Source organism: Astyanax mexicanus, chromosome 20 (genome assembly GCF_023375975.1).
Source record: "Astyanax mexicanus isolate ESR-SI-001 chromosome 20, AstMex3_surface, whole genome shotgun sequence".
In the NCBI taxonomy this organism is placed as follows: Eukaryota; Metazoa; Chordata; class Actinopteri; order Characiformes; family Acestrorhamphidae; genus Astyanax; species Astyanax mexicanus.
This window is the reverse complement of record NC_064427.1, coordinates 11,745,711-11,767,629: the sequence shown is the minus strand read 5'-3', so window position 1 is coordinate 11,767,629 and position 21,919 is coordinate 11,745,711. Positions and strand designations below refer to the sequence as shown.

Genomic DNA, 21,919 nt, shown 5'->3' with positions numbered 1-21,919 from the left:
AACTGTGTAACACACGCCAAAAAATCACTAGTGAGTTGGATGAGGACACTAAAATCTCACACTGACAATTTTCACAGTTTAATAACCCTAGAATGCCTCAACACTTCAGCATAAAGCAAATGTTTAGGTAGAAAGAACTCCTACTGTTTCTAAAAACTGCAGCATCGTCGCTGTCACGTGAGTGTGTACATGAGGTCAGAGCATGATATCAATGCGTGGGCTTGTAAACAATGTTTTGAATCATTGATCATTGATTTGTGAATAGATTCACTTAATGAGTCGACTCCACAATCAACCTAAAGCGTCTGAACACCACATAGACACTGCTTTTCAACCATGTTTCAACAGAATTATTTAAAAAATGAACTCAAGAAACAGGCCTGAAATAATTGTACGCTTAACTTGATATTTTGTTGCACAACCTTTTGAGGCAATCACTGCAGTCAAACAATTCCTGTAACAGTCAATGAGACGTCTGCTCCGCTCAACAGATTTTTTTGTCCACTCCTCATGAGCAAACTGCTCCAGTTGTCTCAGGTTTAAAGGGTGCCTTTTGCAGACGGCATGTTTCAGCTCCTTTCAAAGATGCTCAATAGGCTTTAGGTCAGGGGTCATAGAAGAACACTTCAGAATAGTCCAATGTTTTCCTCTATGCCATTCTTGGGTGTTTTTAGCTGTGTGTTTTGGGTCATTATCCTTTTGCAAGACCCATGACCTGCGACTGAGATCAAGCTTTCTGACATTGGGCAGCAAATTTCTCTCTAGAATCCCTTGATAGTCTTTATATTTGATTGTACCCTGCACATATTCATGTTTGGTGAGTTTATTTTTTTTTTTATAATTCTGTTGAAGCATGAGCTAAGCTGCTTCAGGTTGGATGGATAGACCTAAAATTTTGTAGACTAAATGTTTGGAGCTAAACTGCTGTATGGATGAAACTGTACAATACAATGTTATGAAGTAATCAGTATGTAGGAAACCATTTTTATGGTTAATTACTTTTATTAAGCCTGTCTTTATATTTTAACTGTGCTCAGACTAGGGCTGCAACGATTAGTCAATATAAGCAATAATGTCGATTAGAAAAAAATTTCGACTCCAAATGTTTATTGTTGACTAATCGTTAATTAGTAGCACCACAGAAATGCAATGGGAGAATGGTTATGGGCTCCCTCAGTTTACAGTTTACACTCTTCTCAGCATGCATCTCCACTACAGATCACTAAATAGCAGCACTTTCCACATTTAAAGAGAGATATTCTGGACATTTGAACAGCATTTAAATCACACTGAACAGTGTTCCAGTCATAAATGTACCGCAGTGGTGCTACTCAGTAACATGTAAGTGAAGTTATACAAAGAAATGCAGTTGGTCTTTTAGTAAACAAACAAATGCTAAGGCTACGTTAGTTAAGCTAATGTTGTTAACCCTGTACAGCTTCTCTTGTTCAGCTTGATGAGCCAGTTTGTAAAAGGGTGGTAAACTTGTTCTAAATGTAATGAGTGAAATTGAATTCCTTATTTTGTTGAATTTATTTAAGTGGAACACAATTAGTATTAAACCTTCCATTTGTCTACGGCTTGCTGTCTTCATATTTTGGATGACTTTAGTATTAACCTACGATACAGATTTTTTAAATATATAATTTAAAACCACTGAATTTAAGATGTGTCCAAAATGTAAGATGTGAGTGTTCAGGCTGTGCTTTGGTGATTGTATGTTTTTATTGTAGGTCAGGGAGTCATGGCTCTGAGTCGAGTCAGCTGGTGGGCTGGGAGAGGATTGACATTCATAATAAAGTTGTGAAGAAGGTGATATTGCTTGGTGCGGTTGGCTCTGGGGCAGTGTGGGGGGTATGCTGCTGCTTTTTGCTGAGTCAGTGTTTGACTTTACTTTATTTCCGCTCAGCGTTCGGAATATTTCTTGCTGACGCATCGTTTCTGTCTTCCTCTCCACTCAGCTTTTACTGTGCATTCATGTTGTGGTTGGTATGGTTTCTAATTCTGTATCCCTTAACAGAACACACTTACACTTTTCTTCCTCCTCTCCCTCCTCTTCCTCGCCGGGCAGACATCAGCCGCGCTCTCCGTTGGTTTGCCTTCCGTAGAATCGAAGAGTTGACTCCCTCACAGCCTCACGTGTCCATCCTCGCTCTCTGAAGGGGCTGATACGCTGTGTTTGAGTTGGAGTGTGAAGGTCAAATCTGAGTGCAGATGAAGGTTGGTTAGCTGTGTTGTTGCTCTGAAGGTTAGTGGGTGTAGGTGTGTGTGTGTGTGTGTGTGAGTGTCAGGCAGGTGGCCAACGCTCTCACACTGCTGCCAGGAGCGGAAAGAGCTCAGGTTAAGCGTTCACCTTCCACTCTCTCACTACACCTCACCTCAGTCCACCTGTCTGCCCTCAGCCTGACACCGGCTCTGACTCTCTGACTCTCTGACTCAGTCTGTCTGTCACACACTGATACTGTACTGAGAAAAACTCATTACTGAAAACTCTTCTCATTCATACAGAGTTGTTTCATGTCAGTGTTGTTTACTATATGATTAGGTTGGGTTATATAAAATAAATGTTTTTTATTAACAGAAAATAACTTAAACAAATTTTATTTACTACAAATTTACTACAACTAGAAAGACTAAAAAGATTGCTTGGTGTCTTAAAGTATGTTACTAGAGTTTACTAAGTAATAAGCAATTAAATGTGTTGGTTTACTGGAAATATGTTATTTATATGATTAAATATTTTAAGGAAATTATAAATAAGTTTTATTTATTAGGGAGTTAGGAAATACAGCAAAATATCTATTAAGCGAAATATCATATCGTTTTCTATATGAGTCATCAAATATGGATAATTTTATTAAAACATAGGCGCTCTAATTGAATGAATGAATGAATAAAGTTCGACTTATATAGCGCTTTTCTAGAAACCCAAGAGCGCTTTACAATTCACACATTTTACACTCAAGCACATTACACATCAACACTTATCCAATAGCGCACAGCGTACTCTCAACCGGAAACCACCCTCCACCTGGAGGACTGCATCAGGCACTACAGCATTTACCCAGGACAGAGTGCCGATCCATACCTGCACAGTCATACATACATTTACACATACAAACTTACATACATACCACACACATACACACCAGATCAATTTAGAGCATTCAATTTACCTGATCAATTTAGAGTATTTAATTGTTCTGGGCAATTTAGAGTATTCAATTTACCAGACTAATTTAGAGTATTTAATTTTTCTGGGCCATTTAGAGTATTCAGTTAACCAGATCAATTTAGAGTATGCAATTTACCAGACTAATTTAGATTATTTAATTAACCAGATCAATTTAAAACAGCAACCTTTACTGTATGCTGGACAGCTTGAGTGAAACGATTGTACTGATCAGAGTAGTTTACAGGAAACAGCAGATAAAACTGTTGTTGAGTTAAACAGGATCAGAGCAGACGGAGAGCTGAGCCACACTCACACATCTGAAGCATCTTACTGTGTTTAAGTCTGTGTTTATACATAACTGTGAGTTACTCTGTGTCAAAATCCACAAAAGCAAGTATATTAATGATTATTGAACCAGACTAGGATTTCTTTACTGCAGTGGAACCAGGAGTCGCCCTGACTACGACATAAATATAGCCTTTTATTTACCTTTCAAACCCAACACTGAACCTAAACTCGTCTTCTGTGTTGGTGGAATGTTTTATGTGGAATTTTGGCAAATCTAAGAAAATATGTTTTTTTGGGGACTATTTTTTCACCCTGTTTGTAGCCCTCCACCATTTTAAAAATACATGATGGTAAACATTGGGTCAGCAAGCTACTCTGTATTATAGTGTAAAAATGTTAGATTTTTCACCTAACTCTTGTTTTATACACCCTATTACCTGTTAGCTACATTAGCCTCATCGCTTCAGCGCAGATCTTAAAAAGCACCAAGCATGACGTGGATGATTGACTACATTTGGTGTTAGAGCTTAACTTTTGTCTGACGAGTTGTTTTAACTTTTTAAGTAACATAATAAGAGAAAAGAAATATACAAATGGGCAAAATGTCTGTGTAATGAAAACAAGCAACTAATGATCAAATTAAAGTATAAAATTTTATTAAATATATATTTTTTACTTTATTCAGTAAACAAACAGTCACTTACTCTTATAACAGAGCATTTACAGCACAGGGCAGTGATTGTGACCCGAAACGGCCAACCAATGACGTCAGTGTTGAGAAGGAGTGGCATAATGTGAGCTAAAATTCCATATCTGCTGCTGTATTAACATTATTAGCACAAGTGTGGTGTTTTAAACACTCATAAACAGGTTGCAGAAAGACGTTGGGGTGATCGTGGGGTACACATGGCCGCTCTGTCTGCACTTAAACTGCACAATTCAGCACTTGTTGTGGTAAACAGAGCGACCCTGTCTCTCTCTGACTCTCTGTCAGCTCTGCTCCTCTGTGCTTTATTAACATGCAGATATGTACAACCTTTGTGCTGTAGCTGAGGAGCAGATATCGTCACAAAATTCTTGAAAATAAAGCACGTCTTGTTTGGGATCTTTCTGTTGTTCTTTAAACACTGCTGTTCCCTGTCCCTCAGAGAAAACAAGCAGCATGAAACTAACATTCACTGCAGCTAAAACAACGCCACCAATACTGCTACTAATACTACTGCATTTACAGTATTAATAATACTCTAACTAGAAGCTAATAGAACTGTTAATATGGTGACAATTCAAACTACTAGTAGAACTGTCATAAGAATACTACTACTAATAATTATTATAATAAGTATAATTACTTTGTGGGCTGTCAGTTAAAAAAACAATGTTTTTTTTGTTTAACTGTCAGTTAAAAAAAACTGTTTTAGACTGGCATTGTTCCAAACCATAAGGTCCAAAAGACAGTGTGAACACCCTTACTATTATTAAATCTTGGTAATAATAATTATACTTGTATATTTTTTATACTAGTATTACTACTATTTTGCTATTAAAACATACTAAAAGTCGATACAACTAATAATGCTAATAATAATATAAGGTTATTTCAACAATTTTTATTATTTATTATTGTTATGCAAATTCAGTTATAGTTCTAATAGTAGTAGTATCAATATAATATAATTTACAAGAGTAAATGTGTAGGAGTAACGTAAAACAAAATAAACAAGACTAAGAAAACTCAACTACAAATAAAAATACAATTAATCTAAAAAAAAAAAAAGAAAGAACATAATAACAGAAAACAGGCAAACAGCACAAACAAACACTCACAGATCTGACAAAAGAACAAGAAGCACAAAAAGCATACAAAATACCAGACAAGGAACTCTCAAACAAAAGGGCCCCATATACACTAGGAGACTGGAAACACTTGGAGAGGGTAACGAGGGGGCAGAGTAGACTACAGGTGAGAATACTGATGACAGAGCGGGGCTAGGGCAGAGACAATATAACAACAAAACAGGACAACAACACAACATGCTGGGGAAAAGACAGAAACGGCCAGAAACGCAGGACAGGAACAGGAAGGACAAGTTGGGACAATTATACTACTTTTACCAGTACTAAAATGTATGAACAGCTGAAACTGTAAACTACTGTAAAACTAAAAGTAACAGTGATAACAGCTGCTGATGTTTTAATGTAGCTCGTGGGCTCTCAGGCTCTGTGTACTGATGGCGAGGCAGCATGACCGCAGATTACTGTGGCAGTGCCTTAGTCTGATGGACGACTCAGAGCCCCATACTTCTTAATACTTTCTATTACTACAACTTTATCAACTGCATAACTGGACTGAAATTATATTTTCATAAACAGACGTATACTGAGTGTGTGTGTGTGTGTGTGTGTGTGTGTGTACATGTATGCGTGGTATCCTTACAGTTCCTCTAGTTCTCCCTAAAAAGCTCCAACTATTCAAGGAATGCTCTTATCAGCGGGGGAGAGCTTCACTCCTGACATCTTTCATTTTACGTATGTATATATGTGTGTGTCTGTGCGTGTGTGTGTCTATGTGTGTATCTTATCTGTGTGTGTGTATGTGAGAAAGAGAACTTTAGCTGTAGTGTGTGGTTACTGCTTATATTGATAACAGGTCCTGAAGTCTCCTAAAATCTCCTGTTCTTGTGTAAAGGAGTGTTTATTTGGATGTTTATGGACTCGTCTGCTCTGTTCTAATGCATAGGAGTGTATATTGTGGTGTTAATGGAACCAATATCTCTGGAGGGGAGGGTGGGACCGGGGGTTATCGTGTAAACGTTGCTTTAAACGTCCCACTGAGTCACACAGAGTCACACTGACCCTCAGTCAGGTATGTTTACCTCGCTTGAGGTCAGAGACTAACCGCCGAGAACTGAAGCATCTTTTTTCCAAGGACCGACAAGGTTAAGTTCACAGGCGCTCGTGCCAGAGTGTGTTTATCGGCCCGCGCAGGCCTCCGGAGCTCGGAGAAACGGGTCAGCGTTAAGATTAGTAGCTCAAACAAAGCAGGTCTGTTAGATCTAGTGACATTAATAACACGGACGTTGATAAAGAGCTTTACAGCCGCACTGGGGTAAAAATAGATTAGCTCTCTCGGCATCGTGGCCCACCAGGAAAAGCTGACACTTGTGCTTTGTAGGTTTGATAAAGTCGTTTTTGAGGCAGGAGAGGTCACTGTGCTGTGTGTGTTACCCTTGCTGAGACAAATCGAGCGCTGCAGTTTACTTTTAACAGCTTTCAAAAGTTATTTTCTCCATTTATACACAACACAAATTTATACATTACAGACCCTTTCCTTACTAGAACAGAAGTGTTTCTGATAAAATGAGTGGAAGGGCATGTTTCTAATAAAGTAAACAGTAAACAGTAACTGGAACCACAAGGTGAGGGTTTCTAATAAAGTGGCCAAAAAAGAAATAACATAGTGTGTGTGTGTGTGTGTTGTTTCCGTGGTTCTCTTGCTGTGTGTGCAGCTGATGGTATCTGGCAGGGTTTGGTGCGCTGGGGAGTTCATGTAATCTGTTCCATCAGCGTTCACTACTGAACAAATTAACGAAGACAAGCGCCGCTGCCTGAGCCAGCAGAATTCTTCCATTAGGAAAATTATAAAGCTATTATGGAGAACAATTTGGTCCCTTATGTAAACTACGCTCTTCAGTGGGCCGCTGGCCGAGAATGGGCTGGGCTGTATTTATCAGCCTGTTTTGGGGTGGTGATTATAAGGCCTGTATTAACAGTAGAGTGGTTATATATTAGTGAGGGATGTGGAGCTGTAAGAGGTGCGCTTTACTTTTAAACACACTCTTTTCAAATTGAAAATACAGTTTAAGAAAAAATATTTTGTTCCCAGATAGGTGTTTTGGAATTTGTGTAGCCCAGGCTAAGCATAAATTTACTTCAGCAGTGTTGCTCTAATAAATTTACTTCAGCAGTACAATTGTATCTCACAGTTTCCACAGTAGTTCTATTCTTATCCTAAGTGTACTTTGTGTTATTCCAGTCACATGTGAGTGAAATTTAAGTAAGTCAGTTGTTTAGTAAAAAAAAAACCCCAAAAAAAAACAAAGCTAAGGCTAAAATTCAGCTAACGTTACTATCCTAGTCCTCTGTTGCTCTTTTAGCTTGAAAAGGGTCCGTTTTTATGAGGTAGTTATTAAACTGACCCTGAATGTGTTAAGTAATGCTAAACACTTTCTCTTGTGAAATTTCTGTGAGCAAAGCTCAAAAATGAACTTAAACCTTTTGTTTGTTGGCTGCGGATGGCTCTCTCTCACAGTTTATTCATTGTATATAGAAATAATCTGAGCGCTGCAGGCGGTTGGAGAGGGGTGGAAGGCAGGCCTGTCTCTGCTGCCTAAAAATATTCTGTTTATCCGTTCCAGGAAACACTGCTATAAGACTTAAAATAAATGAGTTAGTGTTCAGTTTGATATAATATTATAATATAATTGGACATATTTTATCATATAATTTTGGTTGCTAAATATATGATACATTCCTTGTATCTACATGACTGAATCTGAAGGGGGAGTCTGGAGAAATATAGGTTATGTAATAATGGGAACCTTATATGAGAAACAATAGCAGGTTCTACTGTCCCCATTTTTTTAATACTTACGAATGAACATTACATTTTAAACCACATTGTTGTGCCGAACTATTGGAGATCTGCATGTGATTTGAGGGACAGTCTGAGAAAGTCATTTTTGGGTGTGTTTACAGAGATGAGATTTGGAATAAGTGTAGTGTTTGTTAGCACCAGTAGTCTAGTATATCTGCAGCTTTATTAACTAAAGACGTATGAAATCTAATCACTGGTAAAGCAGTTCTCTGTGAAGTTCAGTTTGTTTACTGTTTGCTTTATTCCTGTAGGACGGATTTGAGTGGGTGTTCTTGTTCTCAGCATGTCATGTTTTTGTTTTTTCTCCTTGTGAGTTTTTTGCCTGTCGCGGCGATAATGATGCAGTGGAGATAAAGTGGGAGGAGTCTTGCGGTGGTAGTGGTTCAGTCGACCCCCCAGTTTTGGGTGGTGGTGGGGTTCAGAGTCTGGAGCCTAATTAACTCGATTTGTTCCCAACATCTGCTAGCCAGATGTTTCCCAGGCTTTGCAGCTGAGAGCCTTGCTTCTCTTTGACCGAAACCCCACCATTTAGTTACAAATACCCCTGCTATCCAATCACAATACCCTGCCGCCCAGTCACAGTAAATGACACCCCGGTGTCCAATCACCATAACTGACACCCTAATCACAGTAACTGACAACCCAAAGTGCAATCACCATAACTGACACCCTAATCACAGTAACTGACAACCCAAAGTGCAATCACCATAACTGACACCTCAATCATTTTAACTGACACCCCAATGTCTAATCACCATACCTGACACCCCATTTCCAATCACCATAACTGACACCCCGATGATCAGTCACCATAGCTGAAACTCTAATCGCTTTAACTGACACCGCATTTCCAATCACCATAACTGACACCTCAATTACTTTAACTGACACCCTAATCACCAAAACTGACACCCCATTTCCAATCACCATAACAGACGCCCCGATGATCAATCACCTGAACTGACACCCCGGTGTCTAATCACCAAAACTGACACCCCATTTCCAATCACCATAACAGACACCCCGATGATCAATCACCTGAACTGACACCCCGGTGTCTAATCACCATAACTGACACCTCAATTCCTTCAACTGACACCCTAATCACCATAACTGACACCCCGATGTCTAATCACCATAACTGACACCTCAATTCCTTCAACTGACACCCTAATCACCATAACTGACACCTCAATTCCTTCAACTGACACCCTAATCACCATAACTGACACCTCAATTACTTCAACTGACACCCTAATCACCATAACTGACACCCCGATGATCAATCACCATAACTGACACCCCAATGTCTAATCACCATAACTGACACCCCAATGTCTAATCACCAAACCTGACACCCTAATCACCATAATCAAATCAAATCAAATCAAATCAAATTTATTTGTATAGCGCTTTTTACAACAGGTGTTGGCACAAAGCAGCTTTACAGAAACATGATTACAGGACAAAGAATCAGGCAAAACATTAAACATAGAATATACATAATACAGAACCCCCAGTGAGCGCGGAGGCAAGGAAAAACTCCCTCAGAGCTGCAGGAGGAGGAAGAAACCTTGGGAGGACCAAGACTCACATTAAAGGGGGGACCATCCTACCACTGGTCAAACGGCTTTTAAATTAAAATTTAAAAAGTCTTTTATACATCTATATAGGTTTTATGTACTCAGGAGTGTAATAGCGCCACTAATGGCTTGGATGTAATCTGTAGTGGAGAGTAAGATGGTCGATGAGCAGCTGATCTGTGGTGGTGGTGGAGAAGAGCTGACTTCAGAAACTTCCATCAGTCTGGCTGGACAGGAGACGCGAGAGCCTGAGGGTCCAACATCGGTATCGGGTCAGACAGGTGGGCAGTCAGTAACTCGGAGGAAAGCAGAGAGATGGAATTAGTTTTTACTGGATTTATGCAAAACTGAGAATATTAAAACATTATCAGAGTGTGGCAAATGACTCCGGCAGAACTGAATAAAACAGCCTAACTAAAGGCAGAGAGCCAGAAGGTAACATAGACATGGAGGCACCCTGAAACACCAGCATCCACCCACTCCACCGTCCACAAACCTGAGTGACCGTGTGCAGTGGGAGAACAACAGCACCAGCATCTCAGTTTACCACAATTTCCTCTGTCCATGAACCCCTGAATCTGCAGCCTTATCTAAAGGGAAAAACATTAATTACCAAAAGCTAAACTAAACAAGTAAGTTTTCAGTCTAGACTTAAAGATTGAGACTGTGTCTGAGTCCCGAACATATTCGGGGAGATTATTCCAGAGTTGAGGCGCTTTATAAGAGAAAGCTCTTCCTCCTGCAGAGCTCCTCTGAATTTTAGGCACTACTAATAAACCAGCACCCTGAGATCTGAGTAATCGCGGTGGTTCATAACAGGAGATGAGGTCTTGTAAATACTCAGGAGCGAGTCCGTGTAGGGCTTTATACGTTAACAGGAGAATTTTATAGTCTATGCGGAATTTGACTGGAAGCCAGTGCAGTGCTGATAGTACTGGACTAATATGGTCAAATTTTCTAGTTTTAGTAAGGACCCTGGCTGCAGCATTTTGAACTAGCTGAAGTTTATTTAAGTTACTGCCGGAACATCCAGACAGTAGCGCATTACAATAATCTAGCCTTGAGGTAATAAAGGCATGTACTAATTTTTCTGCGTCATGCAGTGATAGGGCATTTCTTAGCTTGGCAATATTACGGAGGTGTAGAAAAGCTGTTCTAGTTACATTAGATATGTGTTTATCGAATGCTAGATCTGAATCTATGATAACTCCAAGGTTTTTAGCTGCTGAACCAGGGGTGGCTGAGAAGTCAGCCAGATTTAGCATAACTCACACCCCATTTCCAATCACCATAACTGACACTCAAATCACCATAGCTGACACCCTAATGATCAATCACCGTAACTGACACCTCGATGACCAATCACCATAACTGACACCCCGATGTCCAGTCACCATAACTGATGTGCTCTGGTGCTGCTTGGTGGTTTCTTTGGTATATATTAGGTATATGGTGGCAGGTTTGGTATGAGTGAGCTGGTAGGAAAATTATGCAAGAGGAATGTATATTGTGTTTAGCATTAATTCATATGGGAGAAAATTACTCCTAAAATGTGTAAACTGTAGCATAATAAACTTTTTAAAAATATGGTAATGTGCCTGGTAACTTAATTTCGGCTCAGGAGGAGTGAAGTGTGTGTGTGTGAGTGTGAGCAGCAGGTGTAATGTGTGTGTTTGTTTCTGCAGAAGGAGCTGGATGCCACCGCCACAGCTCTGGCCAGCAGACAGGACGAAAACGAGCAGTCTAGGAAAAAACTCATCGACCAGAGCCGAGAGATCAAGAAGAACACTCCAGAGGTGAGAGAGAGCGAGCGTGAGAGTGAGAGAGATATAGAGCATGATAGAGTGAGAGAGCGGGAGATAGATTAGAGTGAGAGAAAGTAAAAGACAGAGAGTGAGAGAAAGAGAAAGGAAGAAAGTGAGCGAGAAAAGTAGAAGTAGGTAGAGAGAATGAACTGGATGCCTGTGTATTCTGTGCTGAAGGATCTCACTGTTTTTCACTAGTTTTGTTTTTCTTTCTTATTATTTTTGTCAGCTACACTTTCTGTTTAGAGGACATTGCTTCTGTATGTTTGTGTGTGTGTGTGTGTGTGTGTTGCTGGCGGTGCATTCAAGGGTTAACAGATTCCAAACTTGAAGATTCACATTTTGTTCCTATCAGCAGAACACTGCCAGTACAAACAGAAGATAATCGTGTACGCGTGCGTGTGCGTGTGTGTGTTCGTATCATATCATCAGTGTTTTGGCTATGACGTCAAACAGGTGCCTCCAGCCTTAAAGCGATAAATCCCTGTAATTCCCTGCAGCCACTGGATTGATAGTGGCTAAATAATTCCATAGATACTGAATAATTCATAGTATTCATTAAATAATTCACAGTTGATGCTGAATAACTCATGCAGACTATTAAAGAATTCATAGTAGGTACTAAATAATTTATAGTAGGTACAGACAAAATCATATTAGATACTAAATTATTCATAATGATTATTAAATCATTTAAAATAAGCAAAAATAACCTTGGGTTTAAGGTTTTTTTTTAAAACAACATGATCTATTTGTTCCTTATTTATCAGCCTAGATAGATTATTGTTATTATATTAAATATTGTAATAAAAAGTTTTTACTTTCTAATCTGCTAATTCTGATATGAAAGCGGCGTGTAATTGTGACTGCTGCTGTCTACTTTTCTCTGTTTTTTTCCGGGTGTCGTTGTTTCTCCTGCAGGTTTCTCCCCCCGAGAGCACGGATGAATAAATGGAAAATAAAAAGCTGTTTTGTCTCTAGAGCTCCAGTAAATCAGCCCCTTTTCCAGTTAAAATGTCCTGAGTTGCAATTTATGTCTGAGCTTAATAAGCCGTTACTAAATTAATCGTGCCGGGGGTTTTGGCATGTGTGTATGTGTGTGTGTGTGTGTGTGTGTGTGTGTGTGAGCAGAAACTGATCCGAATGCTTGAAAACATCAAGGGCTTCAGTCGGGTTGTGGAAACTTTACCGCTGACGAGGCAGTAGCTGGAAACTTACCTTAATGACTGAGGTGGAGTGTGTGTGTGTGTTTGTGTCTGTGTGTAATTCACCCTGTATTTGGCCTCTGAGAGCTCTTGTAGCTCCAGGTTCTTGTATATTTACCACCAGCCTGCAGTTATCTACTCTGTAGAGACAGCTCTAATTCATTCTCTGCTTTTTCACATTTACACTGGAGTTACAGAACTAATGGAGTTAATAAGACATGTACACCATGTACACTATTTAGCATGATGCTAACTGCTTGTGTAAATCATCACACACTCTCCTCCACTCCTCAACAATGTGGATGTGTTCAGTAATCTCTAAAAGACTGGCATATGTCACTGTATGACATGTTGCTGTTTTCATTCATGGCTTTCTGCAGCACCAAAAGGATTATGGTACACTCAAAATGGTCAAAATGGTGATACTGACAAATAAACCCAATAAGAGAGAAAACTCAGATTTAGGTTTATAGGGGCTTAACAGTCCGATAGCGTCATTATGGGATACCATACCAACCACAAGGCAAAAGTATAGCAACCATTTTAAACAGCATTGGATTTGCATTGTAACCACACATATTCCAACTGTTTCACAGAATGAAATCATATCAACAGCTTACCAACACTACAGGAACCACTTATCAACACCTTATCACTATCTGGGGTGGTAACAGCTGCTCATCAGCTGCATAGCATTGTCCTGGAACACTTGGAACAGCATGAAACTGGCTAGAAATGATATAACAACATAGCAACATTTATGAACACTGTATAGCAACTGGCTAGCAGTTACCTATAAATGCTTACAAGCAGCATTATGTGAGAACTGGTTCATATTACAGTTTAGCAGCAATTCATACTTTGAGGCTCCCCCTCATGGACAGCTGAATATGTGTATTTGTTGAAAAGCTAAGAGATGGTGAAGAAGCATGTGGGCTGAGGACTGAGTATTATTTGATTACACAGTGTTACACAGTTCTGGTGATACGTCTTCTGCAGTTCCACCAGAGTATCATAGTGCAGTTGCAATGCTCCGGTCAGGAGAGGGAATGACAGAGATGTCATTCTCCCCCCATTACACTCAGTGTACAATTAACATACTATTTCAGCGTTTTTTTATAGTACATTAGATTGTTGTTTTAAGTTGCAGTTGTATTGATTGAGAGTGATGTTGGAGTCAGGCCAGTAAAGCCAGCGCACAGGTAGTTAAGTCCTTTAGGATCTTTGCAGTTTTCTTTGTTTCAGTGAAGCTTTGAGTCAGAAATAATTCTGTATATAAAACTGTAACATCGCTGACCGCTGCTGCCTGTTGCGGTTCCTGTGGTTACTGATCAGAGAGGATAGACCATATTTTGATATCCTCTCGACTCTGTCTGTTTCACTGTGTGTTTTATTCAGTGTAATGGATGTTTCTTAAACAGGCCCCTGATTGGGCTCTAGGCAGTCGGATGTGTCAGCGTTGGGGGGATGTGAGTGGCCGTCACGGTCTCCAGCGTGACGTCCCGACAGAGCGAATACGGTAATTAGGGCTGATCCGCTGGCACGGTGCCAAACTGGCAGACTGGCGTCTTACACTGTTAATTATAGTGCACCATCCTAAACGCGACGTGATGGTATTTACCAAGGAGTGTGTGTGTGTGTGTGTGTATTTCAGAGAAAGACTCCTTTCCCACTAAAGCATGCCTTTGAAGTGTATGCAGTAATGTTAAGTTGGGGGCTGATCACAGGCAGAGGCAGATAACACACAGCTTATAAACAACATTCACATCACATCACACACACACACACACACAGCTACAGGGACTGACCTCCAGCAGAAATGGCAAATTTAGGCCCAAAATAAAAGTGGTGTGATGGAATTTAACATTTTTCTACTCAGTTTTAATGCTTAGTTCCTGTATTTCTCATAAGAATCCTAATCAGAAAACTTACTGAATATTATTTCAAAACTCAAATTCAGTAGATAAAATGTAGTCTAATAGTAGTCTATAGTAATGATTTATCTCCTTAAAGTAAGCTGTTAGTCAAGAAGTCATTTTCTTATTAAAAAAGGGTGGGGATAAATTGCTATGGTACAAATACAAGCATGCTGTACTGATGGGGAGCTGGAAGGGGAGCAGACAGCAGTGCTGTGAATTTCCCTGCTGACATGCAGACTTCCCTGGGTGGCATTGGTGATTCCCCTTCTGGGTTGCACACCCCCTCCAGGCCACTAGGCGGCACTGTGGACTCCCCCGGATAAATTAGTCCCACACAAAATTATAAATCAGGATGTTTATTTTAAAAAGTGCACTGCCAGTAAATCAGAACAGGAAACAATTCTCACAACCAAAGAGAAGCACTGTCAGCTTTTATATGCAGTGCCTTACAAAGGCCACTAAATCATAACAGGAATTAGCAATTGTCCAAGAAAAACAGAAGTGGTAGGAGTGTAAAAATGAGTACAGTATGTTTCACTCTATAAGGCACACTTAAAATCCTTTAATTTTTTCCAAAAATCCTTAGTGTGCCTTATAATCTGGGGAGCCTATGAATTTTACCAGTCAGGTTGTAAGGAGCAGTAAAGCCACTCTGCTGAGTTTCAGTTTGGTTCTTCTATAGTATTAGCACTAGCCGCTAAGTGTTAGCTTATTTACTGTTCAGAGGTGAGTATTATCGACCCGCAGCCTGCTGCTAGCTGCACTAAGCGCTTGCTCTTTCATCATTCAGAGATGTGTATTATTGGCATGTAGTCTGCTGCTAACCCCAGCTAGCACTGCTGGAGCAGTATTATCATTACCCGCTAACTGCACTAAGCGCTACCTCTTTCACCTTTCAGAGGTGAGTATTATTGGTCTGTAGTCTGAGGGTTTACTGTGTGCTTACTGAAACACTCAGGGTTTCTCAGTGTAGTGCTGTTCTGGCTAGTGCTAGCGGTTAGCTTCTTATGATAATATTGTTGTACCCAGTGACAAGACCTGCTGAATTAGAAGGAAAACATGGGACACCCCTGTTCCTTACTAGTTTTGCATAATGCACTTTATAATACGCCTTATAGTATGAAAATAGTGCGCCTTATAATCCAGTGCCTCTTATAATGCAAAAAATACAATATGTATTTATTTGTGTGTGAGTGGGTGTGTGTGTGTCTGTGTGCAATGGGATGCACCTGTGTGTGTAATTAGTAGAGAGTGGAAGGTCTTCGGTCTTTGATTTGGTCTGTGTGTGTGTGTGTATGTGTGTTTGTGTGATCTCCGTGGGTGGGCAGTATGTTGGCCGTAAGAAGCGGTCAGGTTTCCTATGTCACACTGCTCACTCTGGCAGTGTGTGTGTGTGTGTGTGTGTGTGTGTGTGGGTGTGTGTGTGTGCGTGTGTGTGTGTTTCAAGGACCTCTTGTTTATTAGAAGAAGTCTGACACACAGTTACATCTATACATCTACACCACTTCACCGCAACCCCCCCACTCCCCAAACTGACATACACATACAGTAGTAAAAGACCACCAATATTCTTAGCTGCAAAATAAAAATTTTCATGAATGCTGCATTTTTTAAGGTGGAATGTAAAGTGCAAATCTTGTGAGTTTTAACATGCAAAAGTGAATTCAACAAGTAGTGCTACACAATTTAAGGTGGAATATAAAACCGGAATAAGAATGCAGCAGAATTTAAGGTGGAACATAAACTTTTCGATAAAACACTGCAACTTTTAAACAAAAAAAATTGAGGTTTGAATACCAATGTTGTGTTGTATTTACGTAAAAAAGTAAGAAGGAATGATAAACAATTCAAATATGAAAATATGATTATTTAAGGTGGAGTGTAACATCTTGGTTACAAAAAGCAATTTGAATAGGATCGCCAGACCATTTAAAGTAAAGCGCAACATTTAAATGTACCAGTTAAGGTGGAATTTACAATTTAAATAAGAAGTATTCAGAAAAAGCTCCAGCCCTATGTCAGAAAGTGACTCCGGTTAGAAAGCTGCTGGATTTTGTGTTAATAAAGGCTATAAGGACTATGATCATGTTGAAGGTTTCTTATAAAACCTATGAAAGCTCTTGAAAGAGCACTCTAACACACTAACTACTTCTAACCTCTTTTCCCTCTTCCCCTCCTTCACTTCTCTATCCCATTATTTCCCTTTGACCTCCTTTAAGCCCTATCTAAAGATGTTTTACCTTTAACTTCTATTACTTTTGTACTTGACTATTGTAAGTCGCTTTGGACAAAAGCGTCTGCCAAATGTAATGTAATAAAATGAAAGTGTTCGCTTCTTTATAGGACTGTATGTATGCTTTAAGTGAAAAAATATAATAAAATGATTAGTTTATATCACATATCACCAAAAAAAAATCTAATATGTTGAAAAAGTACAATTTGTGCACCCTTACCACTGCACTCCTCATTTCCTTCTCTCTTAACAGTCTTAAATATGTTGTAAATTTCCAATCGTGCAAGCTGAGCTGAAGGGTTTCCTGCATTTACACTTGGCTAATAATGGCTTTCACTGAGTGATGAAGCTAAAAGTGGCCTGTGTGCTGTAAGGATATGCCCGCTGTACCCGCTGCCCAGTTCTTCATGCCATCTGCCTCGGCCGGGTGAAGTGCCATGGCCAAGGGCGATTAGTCCAGAGCAGGTGTGTATTTATAGCTCCTAATGGGCATGACTCAATACTGTCTCTGTTTACTGTGAGCTGCTGCAGTGAAACCTGTGCTGCACTGAATAAAGAAAGCTGTTATTATATATAATAATATTGTCTTTCCTTTTGTGGATAAACTGAAGGTGAAATTTCCACTAAAGCCGGTATTTATAACGTGAGCTCCGTGTGATGGCATGGCATGAGGTAACGGCTGTTATTCACTGCAGCTGTTTACTACTGACACTGGAAATCTGTCCCAGACATACACTCAGTGGCCACTTTATTAGAAACACCACACCATACTGCCACTCACTGGCCACTTTATTAGAAACACCCACTTTTGTGCTTCTACTTATTATAGCGAGTGCTACTTATTCTTCTTTAACCTGCCGTGAGCTTCCAATCACTGGGCACTGGGTTTTTTAAAACATCAACCTTTGTGCTTCTTTTTAGTGGACACTTTATTAGAAACAGCTACCTTGTGCTTCCACTCACTGGCCACTATATGACTATTTTTGTGCTTCCACTTATTAGTCACTTTAGCCGTTAGAAAATAAAAAAAGAACTTTGCAAAAAGTGTATGGGGAAGAACCAGTTTACTATTCTGGGTCCAGTTGTAAAGTTTCTCAGTGTTAAGAGAGTAGAGTAAGTGTTCAGTATGATGCTCATTTGACCAGTGAGATCCATTGCCCTTACTAAAAAACCTGTGTAGAACCCCCTCTTCAGGAAGTAATTATGATTAAACAATGTGCCTCTGACCTCTTTATTCATGTATCTTTTCTCTGAATGTTGATTTCAGCGTTATCTGAGAAAATTCTTCCAGTCTGTAACTGGAAAAAATTTCACTCTCTGACAGAATTACAGGGCAGGAATAATTGTCTGACATAAAACACTAGTTAAATTTTTTCCATGGAATATTTCAGCAGATTGCTGACAGTTTTGAAGGCTAGGTGGAAAAAAGCAAAAGATACTTTGCGGACACCTCACCTTCTGTGGAAATATCTTGAGTAGTAAAGGTGTAGCCTAACAGTTTCAGCATAGTTTTGAAAGAGTTTACGAAGGACGTTGATAAGCCAGAACATTATAAAAACATGTCTTATAATGCCTTACGTTCCTTCGTGTGTGTATCAGATCTCTAGATGTGGGATCTGGTAGTAAATTGTTCCAACAGATAAACTTCATTTTCTTTAAGTTGGGAGTTTAATCCACTTCAGATCAGAGACCGAGACATTTCGTTCATGGTGTTGATTCCGGTTTTGAGTCTGTATTAGGCACTGCAGTGTGTGTTGTTCCACTTTTCTTACATAACCAGCGTTAAATAATTTTGGTCTAGGATAGGGCTATGTGGCAACTGCCAAGCAGTTTGGTGAAAAAAGATCAACTGTTGGAGCAATTACAGAAGAAGCCTAACATGACTGTCAAACTCCCTCGGACTGGGGCTCCATGCATCTAAGAAAGGTGAGCAATCAGCCCAAAACTACACGGGAGGAGCTGGACAGATGAGATCAAAAAAAAAAAAAGAAAAAAAAAAATATATATATATATATGTATATGTGTATATATATATATATATATATATATAAGAATGATAAGTACCATCCCAAAAACACCATTCTACTGTAAAGCATGGGGGTGGAAGCATCATGCTTTGGGGTTGCTTTTCAGCACATGGGGCAGGACGACTGCACTGTAGTTAGGAGAGAATGACCGGGGCCATGTATTGTGATTGCATGGGTCTTCCAACATGACAGTGACCCAAAGCATGCAGTCAGGATAACCAAGGCTCTGTATGAAGCATATTAAGGTTCTGGAGTGGCCTAGCCTTTCTCCAGACCTAAACCCTATAGAAAATCTTTGAAGGGAGCTCAAACTCCATGTTTTTCAGCGATGGCCCAGAAACCTGGCTGATCTGGAGAAGATCTTTGTGTAGGAATGGGCCAAAATCCCTGCTGCAGTGTGCAGTGCAAACCTGGTGAAAAACTACAGGAAACGTTTGATCTCTGTAAAAAAAAATTAATGATTAAAAAATCATACTTTGTGATTTTTTTATTTTTTTTAGATTATGTCTCTTACAGTGGACATGCACCTAAGATGAAAAATTTAGACCCCTCCATTATTTCTAAGTGGGAGAACTTGCAAAGTCGCAGGGTGTTCAAATACTTTTTTTCACACTGTGTATATAAAACCAGAGGAGTGGAGCAGCTATATGTATCAGAAGCAGTTTAATTAATTGAATAAAATTAGGCAGAAAGATCAGCTGCATGTCTCACATCATGTCCTTGCTTGTTCTTTATTTACAGAATTTTAAAGTAAACTTATAGAATATGTTATTACCTCTAATGGTTTAACTTACTGTACTGTTTTGTTCTATAGCTTTCATACTAATTCCAATCGATGAACATACATTTTATAATTGAAAAAAAGTATAATTATAAGTATATATAAGTATAATTATGTATTATCAATGCTTGTCATCAAAAAGTCGCACATAAAAACTAAATATATACTTATAAATAAAACATTAAAGTGAAAAAAGGGAACAGTTTGGGGTGGCTAACAAAAAGCTTTGGGCCGGTTATGAATAAAGTTAGTCTGGAGCCCTGTTGTAGTGTGTATTTGATATGATTTTTGATGCAGTCAGATTTTTTAGGGACTAGGCCTGTAGTTATATTGTGCAGAACTCTCCTGAAGCAGAAGGCCATGTATGTCTGTTTTTTTATTCATCCCCCTTTTCCTCCAACCCCCTCCTCTTTTCCCCTGTAATCTGCATGGCAGGTTTTTCTCCTGCAGCACTCGCTATAAATAGCTCTTCAATAGCTGCTGCCTAACAAACCTGCTCATCAGAACTAATTGCCAAAGAAAAGAGCTTTTATTCCCTCCATCCTGCTCTTTAACCCACTCCTCTCCTCTGTACACTTACTCAAACTCAGCCACTCGCCTACACATATCAGCTGTGACTGTGATTTATTGCTTTTGTTTATTAAAAACATATAGACAAAAGTATTGGGATGCCCAATCATTTATTTTTCTTCTAAAATCAAATGAATGGGAATGAGTTTATCTTTATTTTCTCTACTGTTTGGGGAGAACTTTCTACTAGATAATGACACATTGCTTTGAGTATTTGATTGCGTTCAGTATAAAAAAGCATCAGTGAGGTCTGGCTGTTGGGTTATCACCACACTTCATCCGCAACTCATCCCAAAAATAATGGTATCATTCCAGAGAACACAGTTCCACTGCTCCACAGCTCAGTGCATGCCTAATAATGGCATTAAGCATAGGGTCCGTAGGTGCATGTTTATCTCTTCCATAGAGTACTATGTTTGATTGGCAGTGCTTCTTTACGGTCACAGGACAATACTGATTGCATCCATTATAAGGAGTGGAAAAGGGATCCACCAATATTATTCATACAGACATGGGCAAATAAAGCACTTTCGCCACAAAAGTGAAAAGACTGAATTATTTACACCAAATCAAACAGCTCAATCAAATTGCATCAAACCGGGATGATAAAAATATTAAGTGTTTACAAAAAATAATGTTTTTTTAATATTTATTTATTTGAAAACGAAATAAGGGACATAAAATAAATAGATATATGTTTTAGAAATGATGAAAAAAGTAACCTGCAAAAAAACTTTTTTCATATATTTTTTTAATATTTATGTTCTATTTTTTAGTATTTCACCTTGCCAATTGTTTTATTTTATTTGGTCTTATGTTCAGCACTGGACATATATGTAAATATATAGTTTACCTTTCAAGATGAGACAAGATGTGAACAAAGTCGTTCAAAATGGCTTTAGCGTTTTCTGAAACAATCTGTTCTAGAGACACTTAAGCCAGTCAGAATTTTTCACCGTGGTGGTGAATGGAATGAGACACCTGAACCTTTAAAAACTCCCTCACAGAGTTACACCAAAAGTTGAAAATACGCTGTCTGTGCTCTGGGTGGTCCAGCGGTATAATGCGCTGCCACTATGAGCGGGAGGTCGCAGGTTTGAATCCCGTTTATGTTTCTCTGCCTTCAGCTGCCGGCACCCAGAGGGAGCAAAGTTGGCCTTGCACCTTCCGAGTGGGTAGGCACTCTCTCCCCATCACGCTTAAAAGTGGCGCCGGGCGGCACGAGGTGTGGGGGGATGTATCGGAACCGAGTCGCTGCGCTTTCTACCGAGCGCGCTAGATGCTCAGGCAGCTTCAAAAAAGAGGTGACTGAGGCGTGTGCTCATCTGCACCCTCCTAGGGTCGCAGGCGCCACTGGTGATGGCGACCCAAGGGAATTTAGGTGTGGGACAATTGGATAGCCATATTGGTAGAAAAAATGGGAAAAAAAATCTGAAATAAATTTAAAAAGCGTGCATTATTAAAATGGTGGAGGGATACAAGCAGGGTGTTTAGGCAAAAATGTTGTCCCAAAAGAAACATGTTTTCAGTCAGATTTGCTGCTATTTTACCACAGTCACCATTCTGTATAAAACTCAGAAGACACGTGTGGGTTCAGTGGTGGGTTTGGATGCTATATTTGTTTTGGGGACTGACGTCATATTCCATTCACCGCCACTGTAAAGACGTCAGAGTCTTTA

At 39.5% G+C, this 21,919-nt stretch overlaps 2 protein-coding genes across 3 annotated transcripts in view; one reads left to right on the top strand and one right to left on the bottom strand.

The window, feature by feature from the left end:
* cux1a (cut-like homeobox 1a) overlaps positions 1-21,919 on the top strand; it is a 135,677-nt gene that overhangs the window by 36,637 nt on the left and 77,121 nt on the right. For both annotated transcript variants that reach the window (XM_007259429.4, XM_007259428.4), the window contains exon 2: positions 11,386-11,496. In XM_007259429.4, the coding sequence (XP_007259491.3) occupies positions 11,386-11,496 (111 nt within the window). The remainder of the gene's footprint in view (positions 1-11,385; positions 11,497-21,919) is intronic.
* The window catches only part of LOC125784927 (negative elongation factor E-like), a 232,426-nt gene that overhangs the window by 159,500 nt on the left and 51,007 nt on the right, over positions 1-21,919 (bottom strand). The window lies entirely within an intron of this gene.